Genomic DNA, 24,291 nt, shown 5'->3' with positions numbered 1-24,291 from the left:
ATGATAGAATTTCTATTTAATAATGCACTGCTAAACGCGCTCCTTAAAATGTTATTAATTCTTATAAATATACATATTTTTATGTAACTTTATATGAGTGGCATAAATAAGTAATGTATATTTTATCTCCATTTTATAATAATTCTTCCACAATATTTTTACATTATTTATTCCGATGTTACTCTAATAATTTCTTATAATCTTCAAAAAAATTGGTTGAAAAAGTTATATAACAAATTATATCAATATTAAAAACAAAATATGCAAATATTGAGAGAATTATTTGAGAAAGTAGAATCTGTAGATAAATTATTTATTTTAGGCATATGAAATATGCATATTATATATAAATATACATATTTTTATGCATATTTAAGTGCATAAAAATTATGATTTTTTTAAACATGTATTTTTTGCAAAAAAAATAATAGTAGGATTTCTATTTCATTATGCATTGCTAAACGTGCTCCATAAAATTTTATTAATTCTCATAAATATCCAAATTTCTGTTAACTTTATATGACTAACATAAATAATTGATTTATAGATTATCTCGCAATTTTACAATAATTCTTTCAATAAATTTCAATATTATTTATTCCTATATACTAATTTCCCTATATTAATTAATATAAGAACTTCCCATAATATTGAAAAATTTTCAGTAAAATCATTATAGGTCTGTACTGATATTCCTATATTATATTTTTTCGTAAGGAAGCCCCTTAAATTTTTTTTCTATTTTATGGAAACTACTTCATTAAAAATATAGGTGATAGGTCTTCCGGAATAAGGCCATTTTGCGTCATGCTTGCGCATGCGTATATCGTTTCTTGTCATTCGTATATTAACAATGACACCAGTTCATGATGTGATTTTTTGTTAGAATAAGTGCAAATTTAACAACAAAGTGACTTTATTTCATTTTTGTGCTGTTCTGCATTGGTTTTATCTGATTTTATAAAAGTAAACACGTCAAAATGCCGCGAATAATGATAAAGGGTGGTGTTTGGCGGAACACGGAGGTAAGTTTATAATTTATAACCTCAAAATACACTGCGCTTCCTTTATTATGTTTGTTACGTTTTCCGGGCCTTCCACAAAAATAAAAACATGAATCACATAAGCCAATAAATTTTTTGTTTTTTCTTCCTTTTACGATAATTTTCGATAGTTAGTAGAACTAATTATAACTCAAATAGAAATAAGGATGTTTGATCATTTTTCTTTGGATCGTCTGAACAATATTGAAATATTCTTATGCTTTATATTCAAATAAAAACTCTTATATGTGTTTTTAAAAATATTACCTGGATTATAGAGGGGATTTTATTTTCATGGTTTAATTTAGCATATTCGGAAACGTGTTGCAAACTGAATTCACTTTAAGTGTTACTTGCAACAATACACAGCCGGTATAATTCGGTAGGTAATCGCAAACGTGCCTACATAATATTTTCAAACAATTAATTTAACATTTTTAATATTTTAGTTCGAAATTCTAGAATTCGTTAAATTCTGACATTATTAATTTTTCTCTTTAGAAAAAAAAAGTTTTGTTACAAATTGAGTCGGGTGCTTTTAATTTCTGTGGTAAATTTAAATGTTTAAAATTGAATGGTTTCAAAACTGAATCGTTCCCAGTTGTGTATCTCGCTTTATCTTCAAAATAGTACAAAATATATCTATGTATTGTAAAATGACAACCGTCAGTCTCCTTTTCCTCACTTTTCCTTTTTTTTATCATAAAAACCCTCTTAAACGCTTAATTTAAAAAAAAGACTTCAGGAAATTTGAATGTTTAAATTACCTTTCTCCATAAAACGTCAGTCTGAACAGAATTTTTCAATGACAAATTTTAAAAGTTCTTGAAAATGTGTAGATCGAATCAATTTCAAAATCAGGCAGGTTGTACTCTTAAAGCCGCAGAATGTCTCTGAAGACGAAATATGTTGTTTTTTATAAAGAAATGAGGCATTACGTATTTTTCCGATTTGTAACAAAAAATATGCTAAGTTATGCATATTTCACTTTTGTGCCATACTTTTCATAAAAATCCGATTTTTTTGAAATTCTCAATATAACATTTATCGTCTCTGATTTTCTCAAAAAATCCACGCTTGCCTTGTTTGCCTATCTTTTGTTGAATTTTTAATTTTATAAGGTAGGCATCTTGTGAGCTTTATCTGGGCAACATAACTTTTGTGGCCAGAAGATATATTTTTTTCATAAAATCGAATTTTCTCATTTTTCATGCTAACAAGTATAGATAAAAAATGCTAAAATAAAATTTTGTGTATCTAAAAAAGTCCTATGAAAAATATCTCTTGCTCTTTTGCAGTATCTTGCATTCTATACGAAAAAAATGGCGAAAATACATTTTTAGAAGAAAGCATGCAACAATTTGTATTTGTATTTTTGTTTCTTGAAAATACAATTTTTTAATTTTTATCGTACACAATGCAAGTTCTCGAAAAAGAGCAAGATGTATTTTTATGGAATTTTTTTAGACGTTTTTTTTTAGCCATTTTGTTAATTTTGGAACTTCTCAAAAAGAGAAAGAGGTTTAATAAATAATTTTTTTTTACAAAATAAAGAACAAAATTCAAGTATGCATAATTTCGGGGAAATTTTCTGTTTCGCAAGTCGGAAAATTAAATATCCCCTCATTTTCCCTAAAAACCAACACATTTCGTCTTTGAAATATTTTTCAACTTCAATTGTAAAACCTGCCTTTTATCAAGTAGATTCGCTCTGTAGACAGTTTTTCCGGCGTTGAACGACATTCCGCTGATAAAAATACGCTGAAAAAGTCTGATAAGTCTAAGGAGGCAAAACCAGGAAGTTTTTCAGATATGTAATCATTTGTATGCTTTCAAATTTCAATAATTCGAAACAAACTTACATATATAGAAATATATTAAAATACATTCTAAAAAATTTTCAGGAATTGAAGGGATGAATAATACATTAATTTAATCATGAACATTTTTAAATTCTATTATTTATCTCATGTGCAGTCTTTTATAATAATAATTGATTGTTTTCATTGTATACTTTTACAATTTTTACAATTATCTTTTGCCTTCTTAAATCATCAAATAACGCGAAGATACGTATTTTTTCTCTTAGAATTTCTACATGAGCCGATAAAAATTAAATCATTACATATTTCTGTATCTATATTACAGTTCCTCCTGCCTTAGGCTATGTTACTCCTCGATATCACTATTTTCTTCCGACTTAACCCCAAGATCTAGGTTCTTGATTACACACACTCTTTTGCATATTTTCAGAGCTCAGAGCTCAGTTCTTCCTTCAGAATATTTATTAGTTTCTGTTGAATTTCCACACAATCTACATAATTTATTGATGTACCCTTTATTGTCTGACAAACCTACATTCCCACATCTCATTCTTGTCCACTGTTCCTTAAATTCCCCAATTACCTTCCTTAAATCCCAGTATTTCTCCCTTTGAAATCCTTCTTTGTAATTTTTGTATAACTGACAGTATTTTAATTTGTCGATCTGTCCCCAATCAGATTGAATTTCTTGTTGTGACTTTCTTGTAACCCCTCGTTCTAAATTACTTTGTATTTTGCCTTCATCCGGTAGACAAATCTTAGATAATCTATCTCGCCCAATTCTCAACATTTCTAAAACGTATCTCATTGCCCTTCTTCTCACCTCAAATTCTATGTGCCTTTTCATGTTCAGTCTTTCATTTTTATGTGCAAGATCCGCTAAAGAAATGACGTTACTGGTAGAGGACATATGTCATAGAAATAGTTTTTAATGATAAAAAAATCATATTTTTTACACAAAATTGTACGATCTCCAAAATATATGAAAAGAACTCGTATACCTATATAATTCATATATTCCAGGATGAAATTTTGAAAGCAGCTGTGATGAAATATGGCAAAAATCAATGGAGTCGGATAGCATCTTTACTTCATCGAAAATCTGCAAAACAGTGCAAAGCAAGATGGTTCGAATGGTTAGATCCCAGTATTAAAAAGACGGAGTGGAGTCGAGAAGAGGACGAGAAGCTTTTGCATCTTGCAAAATTAATGCCAACACAATGGAGAACCATCGCTCCAATTATCGGAAGAACTGCCGCACAGTGCCTGGAAAGATACGAGTATTTACTCGATCAAGCTCAAAGAAAAGAAGAAGGCGAAGATGCTTCGGACGATCCACGAAAACTGAAACCAGGCGAAATCGATCCGAATCCAGAAACGAAACCAGCCCGACCTGATCCTAAAGACATGGATGAGGATGAACTCGAGATGCTGTCGGAAGCAAGAGCCAGATTAGCCAATACGCAAGGAAAAAAGGCGAAACGCAAGGCCCGCGAGAAGCAGTTGGAGGAGGCGAGAAGGCTTGCTGCTTTACAGAAACGCAGGGAATTGAGAGCAGCTGGAATCACCGTGAACCAAAAAAATAAGAGAAAAAGAGAGTTGAATTACAACACGGAAATTCCCTTTGAAAAGAAACCCGCGGCGGGGTTTTATGACACCTCAACTGAACACGTGGATCCATTAGCTGCTGATTTTTCGAGACTGAGGCAGCAACATTTAGACGGAGAATCGAGACAGGACGCTGAGATGATTGAAAGACGAAAAGACAAGCAGAAACTGAAACAGCGAAAGGAGAATGACATGCCGATGGGAATGTTGAATAACGAGGAGCCTATTAAGAAACGCAGTAAATTGGTTTTGCCGGAACCGCAAATCTCTGATAATGAGTTGCAGCAAGTTGTGAAACTTGGTCGCGCGTCGGAGGTGGCTCGTGAAATCGTATCTGAAGGAGATGCAACTGATACTTTGCTGGCTGATTACTCCTTGACCCCAAACACTGCCGTAACTCCGAGGACACCAGCTGTTCAAGATCGAGTGCTTGCAGAAGCTCAGAATGTCATGGCCTTGCTAAATGTGGACACTCCGTTGAAAGGTATGGTTCTTTTTTTTCATATGCTAGATTTCAACAATAAACGTACTCTTTCCGGATGTTTTCCTAAAGGACCGTACTTAAATTATGTAACTGTTCAAGGGGGAGGAGGGGTTGAGATAATTGAAGGGGGAGGGGGTCCTGCACTCGTATGCGTAGTTTTTGCGAATTTGCAAAAACTTTTTCCTGAAGATTATCTTTTTAGTAATAAATTTTATTATTTAGTTGAAAATCTAACCATTTTTCTTGAAAAGACGTTCTTTTTGGTTGCAAATTGAACTGGTTTGTTAAAAATCGCATTTTTCGGCCAAAAATTCAGGTCGTTTCATAGAACATTAAGCTTGTGTATAAAATTTATATTTTGTTGCTGATAAGTCAGCTGAAATTTTTATTGGATGGAAAATATTTTTTCTGCAAATTTGTCTTTTTTATTTAAATGTTCATCTTTTTCAGTAAAAATATTGAATTCTTCTTAGAAAAAATGCAACTGTTTTGTTGAAAATTGAACAACAATCTTGATAAAAAGTCATACTTTTTGGTGAAAATCTGTTTTAGAAGAAATTTCGTCTTTCTTGAATAAAAATGCAACTCTGTTCGGTTGAAAATACAACCTCTTTTTTAAAGTTTGTCTTTTTACATTCTCACCAGAAAAGGTATTAGATTTGTGTAAAATTTGCCCCCCCCCACCCAATTTTGGTCAAATATCCACGTTTTGAGACCCCCTGAATCCGAAAAACAGGTTTTTACGAATGTGTCTATCTGTGTGTCTATCTATCTGTCTGTGAGCACGATACTTAAAAAAAAATTAATCTATTAGATTGGCCTTTGGTACACTCGTTTAGTGTCCTGAACTAAAGATCAAATTCGTTAGCCAGCCGTTTGAATATTTTTGAAACCATTTTTTCAAAATTCAAGAATTCTCTGTATGGTCATTTATAGTATTTAAGAAGTCGAACAATTTATCTAATGCCATTTTTCATAAAATTAAAAATTATTAGAGGGAAAGCATTTACAAAATTCCAAAAAGCACACGAAAATGAACCTTTTAATCCAATTAACGGACGATATGAAAAAATGGCAAGAGAAGAAAAAGTTTGATTTCTAAATGCCCTAGAAGATTATCATGACAACTTTTTGAATTTTCTTGACATGTCAAGAATTAAATTTTGACAGCATTAAAAATAATGGAAAATTCAAAAGTAACGTTTTTCCATGCAACATTTTCACAGTATTTTAAATATTCTGAAATATAATAATGCATTTTCAAACAAAAAAAGATGTGTGTGTGTGTGTACATATACACATAATTTAGAAGTTGAAAACGGTAAGGCTGATCAGTAGACCGTATGTGTCAAGTTTAAATCATAAAGAAAACATTGGAAATGAGCAAATTCAGTGTATGGAAAAACGGCAAAAATTGCAATAAAAGGTTTAATAACAATTTTTTTTAAAGAATGCGCATTTTTTTTAAACAGGACAATGAAACTTCATCTGTTTTAATACCAAGGCAAGTTACGAATTAGAATAATATACCTTTATGGGAATGATATAAAATTTTAGGGATAAACTCGAGTGCGATGCACGAGATACGTGATAAGAATGTGTTCTTTAAAGCCGAAGGAGCTTTAACAAATGAGAATTCACAATAACCAAATTACTGTTGTCGATGTTTTCACCTTTAGTTTTAAAGAGTCTATGCAGAAAGATCGAGCGTGTAGCGCGGGGTAAATGCATTATCGGGCACGAAGCGCGAGAACCAACAGTCGCGGTCCTAGACGCGCTCAAATTTGCGAGTGCAGCGCGCTTTGAGAATGTGCCCACAAGGCAGCAGATTTTTTATTTTAAAATTCACCTGGTTTAGCAGAAATTTATATATTTGGATAACAATGTAACTGTTCGGTGTAAAATTCAATAATTTTATTTGAAAAGTCATACTTTTTTGTTGAAAATTCTCCTGTTTTTTTTTTTTTTAATTGAACTATTTCGTAGAAAATATACATTTTGTTTAAATTTAATATTTTGGTGTTGAAAAGAGAAATGAAATCTTTTTTGGATAAAGATGTAACTGTTTGGTTAAAAATTGAACTATTTTGTTGAAGTCATACTTTTTGGTTGAACATTTACTGTTTTGTTACAAATTTAACTATTTCGTAGAAATTTTACTTTTGGTTTAAATTTTATATTTTGCTGTTAAAAAATGAACTGAAATATTTTCTGGATGAAAGTGCCACTTTTAACAAATTTGTCGTTTTTCATTAAACATTCATCTGTCTTAGTACAAATTTCATCTTTTTTGGATAAAATTGTAAATATCTGTTAGAGAATTCAAGTATTTTGTTAAAAATGCATCTTTTTCCGTTGAAAACAATTCGTGTTTTTGGATTGAAAATTCAATTTTTTTCGTAGAAACTTATTTCTTGTTTGAAAATTCAAATTTTTATCTTGAAAGGTCAACTGAATTCTTTTTTAACAGAAAATTCAACTATTTTTTTGAGAATTTATCTTTTTGATATAAAAATTCATCTGTCTTAGTAGAAGTATCTTTTTCGTATGAAAATACAACTTTTTGGTTAAACATTATTCTTCTTTGCTTGAATATTCAACTATTTTGTTTGAAAGATTTGGTTGAATCACTTTATTAAGAAATATTTTTTTTCCTTGAAGATTTATATTTTCAGTTTAAAATTCATCTCTTTTGTTGAATGTTTAACTCTTTTGTTAAAAAAATTATCTTTTTTAATTGAGAATTCAACTACTTGAGTAAAAGTTGAAGTGCACTGTTAAAGAATTAATTTTTTTAATTGAAGGCTTATGTCTTTGGTTGAAAATTTAACTGTTTAGTCGAAAAGCCTTTTTTTAATTAATTTTTTAACTGAAAATGTAACTTTTCATTTTTTTCAGATTTATATTTTTAGTTGAAAATTCCCCTTTTTGGTACAAAAAATCATTTTCTTGGTTTGAAATTTCATGTTTGTTGTGTGAAATAGCATCAGTTTCGTGGAAAATTAATTTTTCCTGAAGTCATTTTTTGGTTTGAAAATTCAATTTTTTTAGAGAAAATTCGTCTTTTGGATTAAAGATTCAACAATTTAGATAAACTTTCATTTCTTTCTTGAGTGAAAAATCTTTATTTGTTGAAAATGCGTCTTTTTGGTTTAAAATTTCTTTTTTTTTTGTATAAATTTCACCTTCTTTGATTGAAATATAATCTTTTACATTTTTTGTTGGATATTGATCTTTTTAGATTACAAATTCACCTCTTACGTTAAAAAAAACATCTTTTATAGTAGAAAATGCATTTTTTGTTAAAAATAAATTAATCAATTTGAAAATTTTAAATTAGTATCTGAAATACTGTTTTATTATGTTTATAAAAGATTCTATGTTAAAAGTATTACAAGATTAAAATGCTGGTACTTGATTCTTAATGATCCAGGAAAATGAAAAATTAGTTAAGGACTAATTTGGCAAACATGAGACATTTTTCCTACCTTGTGTATCATATAAATAGGAGATTTCTGTTCATAAATCCAAAATATTTCATCAAAAAATGTATGAAGATGTAGAAGGGATTTTCTGTCATAAAAATTAATCAAATAAAAACTCATCATCGATTAATGTACTATTATTATAATTTTGAAGTGTTAATTCAACTTTTTAAGAAAAATTGACATATAATTCGACAACGTTGCTTGAGAACGCCAATTTGGTGTGAAACCAACTGATTGAATAATTTAAATTAAAGTGCTAACATGATAGCAAACAAAAAATTATGTCAAATTGATTTCAACTGCCGTTGATTTGTCAAACTCAATATGACTTTTTGGTAGTGCATAAGTATTTCTGGTTCATTAGTATTGGAATTAGTAAAGATGATGTCTAAAAAAAATTCTTTTGGTACAATAAGAAGTGTGATGTTTTCTAATTGGTTTAGCATAATTTGCAATTAGAAACGTAATGTATTTAGTATTATGGATGGTTAGTTCCAATTTTATTGACAATGAAACATTTAAAATTGAACAATTTTTAATTTCGTGAATCAGTATTCAGTTTTATTTTCTTTTAAATTGCAAGCCTTAACAGATGGACACCTATGAGTCGAAAACGTTTAACATCGATTCATTTTAAATTAAATTACAGTCTTCACATTCTTTCCCTTATTCCCATTGTTCCCCCTCTTTAAAGAATTCCTCCTTTTCTCTTATATTCAAGAAACTTTTTGATTACAAATTTTAGTGTTTGGATAAAAAGTTAATTATTTCGTTTGAAAATTTATATTTTTTGTCGAAAATTTAACAGTTTTGTTACGCATTCGCCTCTGGATAGAAAATTCATCCTTTTCGATTGAAAATTTAAGAGTATAGTTAAAAATTTAGACTGATAATTCGACTGTCTTCTAAAAAATTTTTCTTTTCGACTTGAAAATTCAAGTACTTATTTGAAAATGCAACTGTTTTTGGTTGAAATTTAATCTCTTTTATTTGAAAATTCAACCATGTGTTCAAAAATTATATTCTTTTATTGAAAAGTAATTTTTTTGTTAAAAAAATCCACTTTTTCGGTTGAGAATGAACTTTTTTGGTTGAAAATTCATATTTTTTATTGAAAATGATCTTTTTTGTTAAAGATTAAACTATTTTGTTTGCGGATTAACTTTTTTGGTTTGAAAATTTACCTACTTTGTTGAAAATTCAATATATTTATACTCTAAATCTTAGGAATTTAATTCGTTGTCTCTCAAATTCAATATTGTATTTATATATTAATGCTAATTAAATACATGTATTCTTCTATTATTGTCCTGTTTTCGTGAAAAATCATCCTATTTTTCTTGCTTTAAGAGCTAGCATTGTGGGCTGTGAGGTTTAAGTTAGTAAAAAATTAATAAATTCCAATTTAAATTGTACAGTCTCAAATTTAAAACCTGAATTATTGAAGTGTTCCAAATTAATCTTCCTGAAGTTCGAAATTAATGTAAATTATAAACTTCTCTCATTTGAAAATAATCCAAGTTGAAATAAATATTCTAAACCCAGGTTTGTCATTCTTCAAAATAAATTAATATTTTCAAAAAATTGTTTCAACATTAAACTTTATTTTGATTGTGCAAAGATTATTTGAAAATTAATGAGAATATATTCCGAAAGAAATAAAGTTGTTATTTCAGACATTCAGTGTCTTACACAGCTTCTTTTCATTATCTTTAAAAGTTTGATGCGACTTTTTATGGACTTTTTCCAAGTTCCATGTTTACTTGATAATCACTTTACTTGATGATCTAGTTTAATTGGTGTCCCAATTTTATTTTAACAGGAGGCTTAAATACCCCACTCATAAATTCCGACTTCACTGGAGTTGTGCCTTCTTCAAATGCTGTCGTAACGCCAAACACGATACTTGCGACGCCATTCCGATCACAAAGAAGCGATGGGACGCCAATTGCTTCTTTTAATACGCCAGGATCTGTCCGAACTCAAAACGGTGTTCTAGCACCGACTCCAGTTCGAGACAAACTCAACATAAATTCCGAAGATGCCTTGGAAGGATCCGAAACGCCTGCTCTTAAGAAACAGGCGAGAATAATAGAAGCATCTAATTTACTTTAGAATTTGAACTTTGGACAGGGTGTTTACCCTATCTATATAACCAGGAATTGTTAGGGATATATATTTTTTTTTAAGTCGAAAAATTTTTCACGAGCGTGCTTAATTATTTTTAAAAATTACAATATAAAATTCAATAGCCATGATTCTTCATTTATAAAAATAGCTTTATATTACTGTATTTGACTATTCTATTGAAAATTAGTTTTTTTTTTCTGTTTCAAATTAATTTTTTTAACTGAAAATTTAACTATTTAATTTTTGGTTAAAAAGTGATCGTTTTTAGGTGAAAATTCAAGTATCTCGTTGAAACTGCATGTATTTTGTTGGGTAATTATTAGTTTATTGGCAATATTTCCTCTCTTGGCAGAAAAATCTTTCATGGTTAAAAATTCAAATCATATTATATTTATGTTTATAATACATCATGTTTATATTTTTAGTTCAAAATTCATCTTTTTTTTTTAATGAAAATTGTATTACTTGGTTAAAAGTTAAACCCTTTTTTAAAAATAATTTTTTTAATGAAGGTTCATCATTTTCATTGAAAATTCATCTATTTGGTTCAAAACTGAGCTATTTTGTTAAAAATTCGTTTTTTCATTGGCTGAAAGTTAAGTTTTTTAAGTGAAAATTGAACTTTTCAATTTTCATTTGAAAAATTATATTGTTTAGTTGCAAAATCCTATTTTTTTGGTAGAAATTAATTTGTTTATCGAGCATTCACTTTTCTGGTTTAAAGTTCAAATATTTCAGTTGAAGATACGTCTTTTTAGCTGAAAATTCATCGCTTTGTTTGAAAATTGAACTTTTTAGAACAAATTAGTTTTCTTTTGGTTAAATTTTTTTTTATCTGAAAATTGAACTAACTATTATAATTGGATATTCTAGCATTTTAGTTGAAAATGCATCTATTAGGTGAAACATTAGTAATTTTTAACTACAAATTTTACTATTCAATTTCTTGTTGACAATTTATCCTTTTTAATTTAAAATTCATATACATTGTTAAAAATTAGTCTTTTTTGGTAGAAATTAATATTCTCGGTTGAAAATTTAACTACTGCAGTTAATTATTCATAGTTTTAGTTAAAAATTCATATTTTTGGTTCAAAATTCAACTGTTCCACAAGATTCATCATTTTAGTTTAAAAATGTATCAATTTTGTTGAAAATTATATATTTTTTTAACTGAAAATTTAACTTCCATTTTTGGCTGAAAATTGATATTGCTTAGTTCAAAATTGAACTATTTCGTTGAAAATGCATGTATGTTGTTAAGAAATCATTTTTTTTGTTAGAAAATTATCTTCTTGTTTGAAAATTGTACTTTTTCTTTAAAAAGTCAAGTATTCCAATTAAAAATTCATAATTTTAATTATAAATTTATTTTTTTGGTTTCAAAATTAACTAAACCGGTTAAATATTCCATCATTTATTTCATTTAAAAATTCATTTTTTGGTTTAAAATCTAAGTATTTCAATTAAAGATTCATCATTATCTTTGAAAGTTCATCACTTTGATTGGAAATTGTTTTATTTTTTTGTTGGTTGAAAATTAATTTTTTTTTTAACTGATAATTTAACTTTTCCATTCGTGGTTAAAAATTGATTTTTCTTTTTAAAACTTAAAACTGCTTGGTTAGAAGTTAAACTCTTTTGTTAAAAATTCACCTTTTTGGTTAAAAATGTTCCTTTTGCAGTTGAAGATTTATCATTTTAATTGAAACTTCATCAGTTTGGTTGAAAGTTTGCTCATTCTGGTGAGAAATTACTTATGTTAACTGAAAATTTAACTATTCCATTTTTGGTTGAAAACTGGTCTTTTTCAGTTCAAAATTCAACTATTTGTTTAAAAATTAATCTTTTTAGTTGAAATTCAAGTATTTGGTACTTTAGAGACAAATTCAAGAAATGAATTTTCATGTATTCAGTATTACTTAATTGTTTAATTAACAGAATGGTTCTTATATATTTAAGAATATCTTGTTATATAAGTTGTCAACGCTTTCTAAATGAAACATATTAATTAAATCCCTAAAAACTTGAAAAGAAAAAAATTATTCACTATAAACTCGTGAAACTGTATACATATTCAGAGTTAATTTTTGTAAAAAATGCAACTTATTTGAATGGCTCTGTACTGTGAAAAATTATACCTGCAAAAAACTTGCGATACCTGCAAAAAAAACTCCGGAATTGTCAGGAAATTTCCTTCCAAGATTTGAGTAGACACCCTGTTTAAAATTAAATTAAATCATCTTCAAAAATTGTACTACAAATATCAAATTGATCTATTAATTTATAGGTAAAGGAACAGTTGTGGGCAGGTCTCAGGACGTTGCCAACACCGCGGAATGACTATGAAATAGTCGTTCCTGAAGAAGAAACAGATGAGAATAGCATGATCTCTGCAAATGATGTCGTTGAAGATCAAGCTGACATTGATGCCCGAAAGCAGCAGGAAATTCTTGAACAAAGTGAGTTGATTTTGAGACTAAATTTCAAATTGGTATTTCTCGATATAAAGGTAACTTTTGCTTCCTCGTGTAATATATTTGCAAATATTTTTCGAATTGCTTTAAAATTTGGTACTTTTTAAAAGTATTCCTCACGAATTATTTTTCTTTAATATCGATTTTTAGTTTATTGTTCTTGAACACAAAAGAATTTAAAGTTTAAAAGTTGCCCGCTATTTTTTTTCTTGAACATAAATAATATGAAACTGGTTAAAGTTTTCCGAACTTTTATTGTATTTTTTATTGTCTTTAAAGGGAGTAATCGTGAATAATCCCCTAAAAGAACTTTTTAATTTAATATTTTCAACTATTAGAGTCAGTATTTTATTTTCTGTCATGACACGTCGTGTAATCGCACGTAATATAATAGTTTGCAAAAAATTAAATCAACGATGTTAGTTTTATTATTCAGAATCGTGTAAATTAAATTAAATGTTGAAGTCTTTAATTTCAAATATTCAGAATTAAAGCATTTTCAAAAGTAAATCTTTAAAATTGAACTATCTCTAAAAAACGTTTAAATTTGTATAGGTACTTTTAAAACATAAATGTTGAAAATTGAATAATTTTCAATTCTACATGTATTTTTGAAGTTCAATAATTAAAAATTTTAATTCTTCAAATTTGTACAACTTTGAATTGTAAATTTTTAAAAGCAATAAGCTAACAATCTGTATGAAAGAAAAACAATGTTTGAGGCATACTTTTAAAAAGTACATCAACATTTTTTTAAATCTTGGTTTTGAATATCCTTCTCAAACTTAGCAACTTCTAAGCAAAGATTTGTGAGATTTCAGAAAATTTGAATGATTTCTCAAAGGTTAAAAAACCTTAAAGATTTGAGAATAATTAACAAATTTTCGCGAAGATTTCAAGAATCTCACGAAAGCTTTTAAAAAAGAATATTCTTATGATTTTCCAAATTTACTGATCGATTGGATCCTAACTAATTTAATGGTGCTAGAAAAGACAATTTTTTAAAGTATTTGAGCTTAAAAATCTCTTTCAAGTTTAAAAAAATTTTCTTTTCTGAATTCATCGTTAATTTTTCAGAATCTGCATTAGTGATTCGATTTCCATGAAAATAAGTATTCTGAAGTTTTTTGGATAGCTAAGTTGGTATTTGATCCAAGAATTTCCAAATTCAAGTTGGCTTATCCAACATGGCGAATTAAAAATTTGAAAAGACCTCAATTTCATGAAAATGGGTATCCCAAGGTTTGGGGAGCTTAATTCAAATGTATAATAATAGAATTTCTAAATTCAAAAGGGCTGATATAATACGTGAATTAAGAATCTGAAAATATGTCCCATGAAAATTTAAAATAGCATTTTATCAAATTTTAAAGATTTATAATAAAATGCTTAAATTTTGTCAAGGTACAAGAGTTTTCATTCTTTAATACACATTTGAAATTGAAGGAATTTAAAATGTAAATCATAAAAATTACAAAATTATAATTGTAAATGTCCTAAATTAAAAAATAATCAATTTTAAACACAGGAGAATTTTTAATTTAAAAGTTTCCACTTGATTATTTAAATAAAATAAAATATTTAATTCTTTTATTATAAATATTCATAATTTTCAAAGATAAATCTTTAAAAGTGAACTAGAAAAAAAAACATTCAAATGTATATACTTCTAAAACATAAATCTTAAAAATTGAATAATTTTCAATCCTACATGTATTTTCGAAATTTAAGAATTTAACATTTTAATTCTTCAAACTTGTAGAACTTTAAATTTTAAATTGTCATTTTAAATCTTCAAGAGACATATTTTCAGATTCTTAATTCACGTATTAGATCAGCCATTTTAAATTTAAAAATTCTATTATTATATATTTGAATTAAGCGACCCCAAACCTTGGGATACCTATTTTCATAAAATTGAAACCATTTTCAAATTTTTAATTCGCCATGTTGGGTTAGCCAACTTGAATTTGGAAGTTCTTTGATCAAATTCGAATTCAATGAGTTTAGAAAAAACTTAATTTAAAACATTTGAAAGACATTTTTGAGCTCAAATACATATAAAATTGCGTATTCTAGCACCAAGTAATTATTTAGGATAAAAAATGCATAAGTAAACTCTTGCCTATTTCAAAGGCCGCGAAACGCAAAAACTCCAGAATTAAAAAATAGTTAATCTAATTCTTGAAATCTTCGCGAAAATTTGTTAATTATTCTCAAATCTTTACGGGTTTTGAACCTTTGAGAGATTATTTAAATTTTCTGAAATCTCACAAATCTTTGCGAAATCTTTTGTAATCCTTGAAGTTTTTGTAAAAACCTTTTGAAATCTTGAAATTTGTTGTAAATTCTAAGTAAATAGTAAAAAATGTTTAAACTTCTAAAAAGATTTTTGTGCCTCAGCTGATACGTAAACCCAAAGCTTTCATTTGTTAATAATAATAATATGATTTATCCCCCTTTTTTACTATTTCGAAAAGAAAACCTTATTTGCCTGATATTATAATAACAAATAATAACCGTTTTCAGGGAAAAGAGAACTCTCTCGACGTTCTCAGGTCATACAGAGGGATTTACCTCGGCCAGTCGAGGTAAATACCAATATTTTACGACCAATTGATTCTTCATTAAACGACCTGCAAAGGGCTGAAGAGCTCATTAAGAAAGAAATGGTGACAATGATGCAGTTTGATGCTCTTCAAAATCCGATGCCTACAAACAAGAGATCAAATAACGCCCAGGCACAAGCGCAGTCATTTTTAAATTCTCATCCTTATGCCGACTTTGAAAAAGAGGAATTGGGACATGCAAAAAAATTGATTGAAAATGAGATGAATGTTGTTCGTAAAGGTATGGACCACGGAGACATCAGTTTAGAAGCCTACTCCACAGTTTGGGACGAATGTTTGTCACAGGTATTTATATTAACACCTTTTCGACTTGGATTCTTTTCCAAGATTCTAAAGATTTTATTTCGAAAAAACACCACTTAACAACTTTAAAAAACATTAAATTTCACTGAAACTATTTTTAAAACTTTAAAACCCGTATTTTCAGATTTTATATCTTGAGCCGCAAAAACGATACACGCGAGCGACACTCGTCTCGAAAAAAGATAGGATCGAAGCCTGTGAAAGGAAGTTGGAAGAAAATCGAATGCTCATGACCGGTGAAGCCAAACGGGCTGCCAAGATGGAAAAGAAATTAAAGATTTTGACTGGAGGATATCAGGTAACTAATTGAGAAAAAAAGAAGTTTTAAAAATCTTTCCTCTGTTTTTACTGTTTCCAACTGCCATATGAGAACTTTTTAAAGAATAAAATTAATTTACTTATAAATAGGGTCGCGCACAAGCCTTGTCGAAGCAGTTCAACGACACATGGACTCAAATTGAACAACTGAGACTTGAATTATCGACTTTTAAATTTCTCAAGGCACAGGAAGAAGCGGCTTTGCCCAGGAGAATAAATGCACTCGTTGAGGACGTCAACCGACAAAAGGAACGGGAAAAACATTTACAGGCCAAGTATTCGCATTTGCAAGAGCTACTGCGTGAAAATATTACTCAAAGGGAAGATCCTGTTCCTGAAAGAACAGAAGATATATACGATGCTAATACTAATGTTTAAATTTATCGCTGTTTTATATTTTACGTTATAATTTCGTGAGGTATTAAATATTTCCATCGTTTGAAAGAATTGCAAACTTATTGTGATTTATTTGTTAATCTGAGACATTATCACTTTGTGATTTTCAATAAATCTATGTCTGAACTAGAATATACAGGGTGTTGCTGGTTTAATGGAATTGATGTAACTTTCAATCTTTCTTCGAGCGATTTTTTGAAGCTGCTCCACACTTTGACCTGAACTGGGGTGTCCCTCTTTTCTTGAGACATTAGGACGTAGGTTCCATTATTGGTACAAAGGTTTTCTAGTGTTTCCATCAGTGGTGTTGTAGACTAGAAAATATGATTAAATGTGAGATTTAAGGGAAGATAAATTCTAGACGGTGCGACTGAACTAAATATAAATGAAATTTGGACGCTAATGCCAAAATTTCCCTGAAAAGATATAATCGATTTTGTATAAAATTTTTTCTTTCACTGGATTGATTCACTTTTTATTGATGGTAGTTCTCTGCTATTCTGACAACATTTAAAGATGAAATTTAAAATTATCGGTGGGCCCCCTTGAGAACAAATTCAGGATGGCCGCTGGACCGGGAAACCGGGACATGACAGTGAATTTTTTTTAGCGGGAATTTTACAAATTTGTAGAAGAAAAATCTGTCCACATTCGATTTCAGCAGTTTTTCTATAATTAGTGGAATTGTTATGTTTTTCAATTATGCTATTATTTAGCTTACAATGCGGAATGCGTACTTCAAAAACTTTTACTTAAAAAATGGTCCATTTAACATTTTTATTTCTAAACTTATATTTTTAATTTAAAGAATTTTTAAACGCTTTCTTAAACACTTGAACAAATAAAAACCTTTGATGTTGAAAATTTTTGATAAAAACCATTTTTATTTATTAAATAAATTTTTTTAATTTATCTGTACTTTAAGTAATAAAAAGTGAACAAAAACGATTTGACAAAAAGATTTTAAATCAGTTCAAAATTTAAGAATTTTCCGATTTTAACGATAAAACTTAAACGGTTTCAATTTGAATGTCTTAGTCATTAAACAAATGTGAACGCGTGACTGAAAGTTTATAAACTATTTTCAACTTAAAAATAACTTCATAATAATATATTCTTAATTAAAGGATTTGATTACATTTAAAATATTGTTTCAATCTAAAATATTCAATTTTTAACCCATTCAATTTCAAATTTATAATTAAAAAAAAGATTAATTATTGAATATTTAGCAACATTTCAATTTTTATTTAAGACAAGTAAATTGAAACCCTTAAATAGTAAATTGAAAGCCTTTAAATTTTAAACGTTACACTTTTCATTTTTGCATTTGAAAAATGCTTAATTGGTAAGTGAAATTTTGATATATAATTTACCAATCAACATTTGTAGAAAAAATTTGAGTAATTTTAAGAGATGTTTAGGAGTTTTAAAAAGATAAAAAATTATAATGCAAACTTTAGAAAGTTTTCTTAAAATCCTCTACAATCTTTTTTGAAAATTTTGTTCAAATCTTTGAAAAAGTTTTGAATATTCTCTTAAAATAATTTTCCAAAATGAAAAATTATTTTTAATTTTCCTGTGAATCTTAAGAAAATTTTTTTATTCTTTTGAAGCCTTTCACAATTCTTAAAAGGAATCTAATTTTTTTGTTTAAAATATGCGAAAATATACCATTTGTTTTACATTAGGCTATCATTTCAAGTTTTACATTACGTTTGAATCTTTTCAAAACTTCTACATATCTCTTAAAATTATTCAAATTTCGCCTGCAAATAATAAATGTTCAATTGTTATTTACACATTCAAATTGTAATGAAATTTTCTAAAATTTGCAGGAATTTGTGATTATTGTAGAAAAAATTCAATTCATTTTGACAGATATTTAGAAGTTCTGAAAAAAATTCCAAAATAATATTAAATTTAAAACCAATTTACAACCTGTAGATCTTTCAACATTTTAAAATAAAATTTTGAAGCTTTCCAAGGATGTTTAAACTATTTAAAAAGAAAATAATTGACTTTCCAATTTTAAAAGTTCAAAATTTAACAGTTCCACTTTGAGTGCTTTCATTTGCAGCTCAGTTTTTATTACCTCAAGTGGAAAATTTTTTAGATTTAGTGTTCCATTTTTTTAATTTCATTGTCCCTGAAAAATGTTTGCGAGCCGGGAAATGACCGGGAATTTATTTCGTCGATTAAAACGGCCATCCTCAAGTAGACTTTAGAACTTAATTAATGTATTGTACACAAATTTTCCTTAAAATTTGAAGACAAATTAAAAAAAAATCGATCTAATTTTTTTTGACAGCAGGCAATTTCTGGATTTAAATAATTCAAAGTGCAAAAACTTGTGTTAAAAAACAGAAACTCTAATTATGTGTTGCACAACATTTTACTGTGCTCAATATTCAAGTTAAAATAACATACGGAATATAGAATACACCTAAGAATTTGGGCCATTTCGAATCAAATTTAAAAATCGACTATTTAAAAATGGCCCGATTGATTATTTTTAATTTTATCTACAAATGTTCGTGGAATGATAGAAATTCAGAAAAAAAAACATTAAAGAAAAGAAATTCGGCAATATTTTCAGGGAAATTTGTTCAAATCAAATTAATAAAACACAAAAATCGACTTTTTAAAAAAGGGTCTTATCGCTTATTATAATTTTTATCTAGAATTGTCTTGAAATCTGATTTAAAAAAATAATCCCATTAGCATTTGACTTTGTTCAGTCCTACCGTGTCATAAAATGGGATGGTTAACGATTTGAATATGTTGAACTGACCTCTTCATAGTAAACACAGTCAGTTAAAAGTACAAGCTCAGGAGTGAAATTTTTTGGCAAATCTTTTCCCCATTCGAGCACTTCTGTCTCTACAGACCCGTTTGATTTCTTCCAGTGGCTTTGATTTAATTTCGCGTTTTTATTCAGCATTGGCATTGCCTTTTCTAAGTCAGTCATTAAGACATCAGCTCTGAAAATTTATACTTTCGTTTCATAAAAATTGTATTGTTAAATTACCTTTTGCAAACAAAATCATCAAAATGAAGAAATGCAATGTTTCTTATTTTAAACAAACCAAATAAGGTAAGGTTTAATTTTAAATTAAAACCCATTTTTAGGAGAAACTGTTTCTTCAGAAAGGGTTTAATAAATTTTTTGTTTTTGGTCTTTAAATGTCGAAGAGATTATAGAATACCACAACCTGTCGGAAATTTCCATTTGCACAGGGCTGCCACACACAAATGCACTTGAGAAAAGTGACTAATTTGAGTAATTTACAAGTAATTTTCAGGAAAATTGAACATAATTCATTTTATAACAAGTTCAATAAATCTTTGAAACTTAAGTGCCGTATTTATATTTCGATGTTTCGCATTTTACAATAGGGACTAGAAAACCAAAAAATTAGCAATTTAAATAATTTTAATTTCAATGTTGCAGAATTAAGTCTAAAATGCTCGGGAAAAAAGAATAAATGGGGTGATTTTTCAAGAAAATAGAGAAACAATTGGTTAGTTGATTCTTTTAAATAAAATGAATGTGGGTAAAATATTTAATTCAAAATTAAATGCTTCAAGTTTCTAACCTTCCAAGTAAATATATTGCAATTTCAACCAAATAGAGAAATTTTCAACCAAAAAGATTAATATTCAAACAGGAAGATTAATTTTCTGATGAAACAACGCAAATTTTCGACAAAATACATAAATTTTCGACTTAATAGTTAAATTTTCGATAAAAAGAGATAAATTCTAAACCAAAAAGGATTAACCAAGTAGACCAAAATGGATTCTTAATTTTCAACCTTTTCCACTAAGCATTTATCGTTTTACCCCGAAAATATAAACTTTGAATGAGATGTATTATATTTTACCCAAAAAAATAATTTATAAGCCAAGAAGATAATTTTCTATCGAAAAAGAAGAATCTTCAACAAAATACATGAATTTTTAACCAAATAGTTGAATTTTCTAAATGAAATACGAATTTTGAAACAAATGGTTGAAATTTCCACTAAAAAAAGATGTAATTTCAATCAAAAATGGAATAGGTAAATTTTCAGTTATAAAAGTTAATTAAAAAATTTAAACGAATTTTCAACAAAGTGCATTGTTAAAATTTCAATTAAAAAGATGAAATTCAAATAAATATGATAAATCTCTATCTACAAAGATTATTTTCCTAACAAAATAGTTGAATCATCAACCAGAACTGATTATTAATTTCCAATCAAATAATTGCATTTTTAACCAAAATAGATGTAATTTTTACCAGAACAGAGATGTATTTTACACAAAAAAATTAATTATATACTATGAAAACGAAATTTTTAATTAAGGAGTTGAATTATACAAAAAATAATTTTTTTTTTATATCGAACGAGATAAATTTTCATCAAAAGAGTTGAGATTTTAGACAAAAATCGAGCGTTTTCGAAGACATTTACCTTTTAATATCAGAAAATATGGATTTTCAACAAAAAAAGGCATTTTTCACCAAATAGTTACATTTTTAGCTACAAAAAATGAATTTTATACTAAACAGTTACATTTAAAACCAAATAGTTGCACTTTCAAGTAAAAAAAAAACACTTTTTCAACAAACCTTTAACCAAATAGTTGAACTGAATCAAATGGTTGAAATTTCCAACAAGAGAAATTAGACTGAAACCAAAAAAAGTTGATTGTTCTACCAAACAGTCGAATTTTAAACTATGAAAAATGACTTTTCTATCAAAAAGATGAATTTTCTATTAAAAAAGACGAATGTTCATCAAAAAGATCAATTTTCAACCAAAAAGAAATTAACTTTCAGCCAGAAATATTTATATTTTCTTATTGTGATCTACTAATTCGGTTCGCGTTCAAGCAAAAACAGGAAAAAGGAGAAGCTTTTCGAAAATGGGGACAAAAAGATTAAAGGGGAAAGAGTGTGAATTCTGATATTAAATATCATTTTCATACCATAGATTACTATAAATTTTATAAATTAATTGAATTTTTTACATTAAATCTAAAATAAAATAGATTAATGTGACTAAATTGGCAATTTTTTTTTTAAGTTGCTTAAGTGACTATGGCAGCCCTGCATGTACAAGGAGCTAGCAATTAAAGTCGGCTTAGTCCTATCCAGAATGTAGTCTTTAAATATCCCTATTCACCCGTTGAAGGAATGTTTCTAAAAAGTTAATAGAGGTCGAGAAAAAAATACAGAAACTTTAAGCGTCTTATTGTCAGTGAAATATAACAATATAGTAAAATGGTACTGCAATGTACTATAATAATTGTACTGTCATGTACATTACAGTACAAAAAAGGCCATTAGATCGGGAAAAGAAAATTTTATTTTTTGATCGGAAATTTGTCTAATTTTCAATGGAAAACCTTATCCAGCGACTTTAGATGTCACTTAACATATGACATCATTCAAGTTTCAATGATTTCGATTTTTAACTCTTCTAAATTTTGAATATTTCAAGTTGAAATTGCACAATGTTACATTTTAAAGCTTCAAGTGATCCCATTCAGTTAGCAATGCCTAATTCAAAAATTGCTTACTTATAAAGAAACAATAAATTTTTTAATATTTAACTTTAAAGAACATAAAAGTGATTTCTATTCCTATACTGAATTAAAGAAAAATAAACTAATTCTAAAGAGTCACAATGTTAAAACTCTACAAAATTACATTTTTTAAATTTAGGTATTAATATTATATTAATAATAATATAATATTCAGACATTACCTAACAATTATTAGACAGGCACACAACAAAAAAAGTGTTCCGAACCAAAAAAGAGACTTATATAGCATTGTAGTATTGGTCTAGCATAGTCAAAATCTGCTTGGACTGGAATTTTCTGCTTACCAGTTTTTTTCATTCGAGTTTGAATTTTTTATTGACGTAAAATTATCCCAAGTAGGCCACCATAAATCAAATTCGTTGTAAAATTAATTTTTGAATAGTGCTTGTGTTAAAAAAGATTTTTCCAATATTTTAGTGCGACTAACGTCTATTAAAAAAATAGTAATTTCTATTTTTTTAATAAAGTTCAATTTGTTTATAAACGATTGATGTTTTTTGTTGATTCCATGTTTTTATATTCGGAAGAAAGATATCTGAAATCTACGTTTTTAATCAAAAGAAATTTTATTTGTTTATAAATAATTGATATTTTTTTTTAAAGCAATGTTTTCATATACGGAAGAAAGATTGATGGAATTTACGTTTTTAAACAAAAAATTGTAAACAAAAGAAATTTAATTTCTCTAAAACAATTGATATTTTTTTAACAAATTCAATTTTTTTCATCTGGAAGAAAGATTTTTGGAATGTGCGTTTCAAACAACAAATTTTAAGCAAAAAAGTTCAAGTTGTTTATAAAAAATTGGTATATTTCTGGAATGTACGTTTTTGTTGTTTTGAAATAGACATTTTTAAGCAAAAAAAAGCAAGTTGTTTATAGACAATTGATATTTTTGAAAAGAAGTTCAACGTTTTTATATTTGGAAAAAATATTTCTTGAGTGTACATTTTTATTGTTTTTAAACAAAAATTTTTAAACAAAATAAGTTTAATTTGTTTATACAAAATTGATACTTTTTCAAACAAATTTAGTGTTTTTATATTCGGAATAAAGATTTCTGGAAGCTGCGTTTTTATTGTTTTTAAACATTTTTTAAACACAATAAGTTTAATTTGTTCTTACAGAATTTTTTTTAACAAACTTAATGTTTTTTATATTCGGAAGAAAGATTTCTGGCATGTACGTTTTGAAACAAAAAATTTCAAAGCAGATTTTTGACTATTTTAGGACACCTTGAATAGCTGTAATAATGACTTCAAAGCTAATTAATTTGTCTCCATTTTTTAATAATTTTAGTTGTACTTATTAATAAATATGTAGTTTGTTTGGAATATTGATATAAATTACCCAAAACAAGCGGCAGTCATTCCAACAGACCCGATTCCTGCTCCAAGTTCCAAAACTTTTTTTCCATTCAACCAATTATTATTTCTACAAGAAAAGTCAAGATATTTCGCTAAAACAATAGCAGCATCCCAAACGACGCAACTAACATCGCCAATTGTTTGTTGATACAAAGTTAAGAGTTTCGTTACAACTTTCCAACTCTAATTCTCTTGTAAATACATCATTATTCAACGTCATTTCACTCATTTTATACACGAAAATATAAATTAATAGAACTGAAGTTCTGCAATGTCCTTTTCTTGAAGAAAGTGACAATAAATGACTAACGATCGTCTAAAATACTTAAAAACAAATGCATGAGCATGCACTGTTTTCATTTTATTTGCTTACGCCTGCATAGACCTATCATGTCAAGGATGTCAAGTTTTAAAGGGTTTTAAAGATTTAGGTTAGGTTATGTTAGGTTAGGTTGAAAACCTTTTTTAAAACAAATCTCAAGGAAATACTCAATGTTGAAAAAGGGATTAAATTAATATTCAATAGATATATTTATATCAATAGATATTTACTAATAATATTATTCATAAATGTTATATAAATTGCATAAATTGTAATTCCATTCAAATTTTCGCGCATATTGGAT

The 24,291-nt window shown here is 27.6% G+C and overlaps 2 protein-coding genes across 2 annotated transcripts; one reads left to right on the top strand and one right to left on the bottom strand.

The window, feature by feature from the left end:
* Nucleotides 1-834: 834 nt before the first annotated feature.
* On the top strand, nucleotides 835-16,832 carry LOC117177725 (cell division cycle 5-like protein). The gene is made up of 7 exons (XM_033368619.1): nucleotides 835-1,025; nucleotides 3,890-4,958; nucleotides 10,269-10,528; nucleotides 12,867-13,038; nucleotides 15,583-15,968; nucleotides 16,111-16,284; nucleotides 16,395-16,832. The coding sequence occupies exons 1-7, from the start codon at nucleotides 981-983 to the stop codon at nucleotides 16,680-16,682; spliced, it is 2,394 nt and encodes a 797-aa protein (XP_033224510.1). The 5' UTR covers nucleotides 835-980; the 3' UTR covers nucleotides 16,683-16,832.
* On the bottom strand, nucleotides 16,742-24,040 carry LOC117177727 (protein-lysine methyltransferase METTL21D-like). The gene is given in 4 exon segments (XM_033368622.1): nucleotides 16,742-17,014; nucleotides 19,495-19,684; nucleotides 23,649-23,830; nucleotides 23,832-24,040. Coding segments are annotated over 4 exon segments (657 nt in total). The 5' UTR covers nucleotides 23,895-24,040; the 3' UTR covers nucleotides 16,742-16,792.
* Between the last annotated feature and the right edge of the window lie 251 nt (nucleotides 24,041-24,291).

Source organism: Belonocnema kinseyi, chromosome 8, assembly GCF_010883055.1.
Source record: "Belonocnema kinseyi isolate 2016_QV_RU_SX_M_011 chromosome 8, B_treatae_v1, whole genome shotgun sequence".
Lineage (NCBI taxonomy): Eukaryota > Metazoa > Arthropoda > Insecta > Hymenoptera > Cynipidae > Belonocnema > Belonocnema kinseyi.
This window is presented reverse-complemented; position numbering and strand designations above follow the sequence as displayed.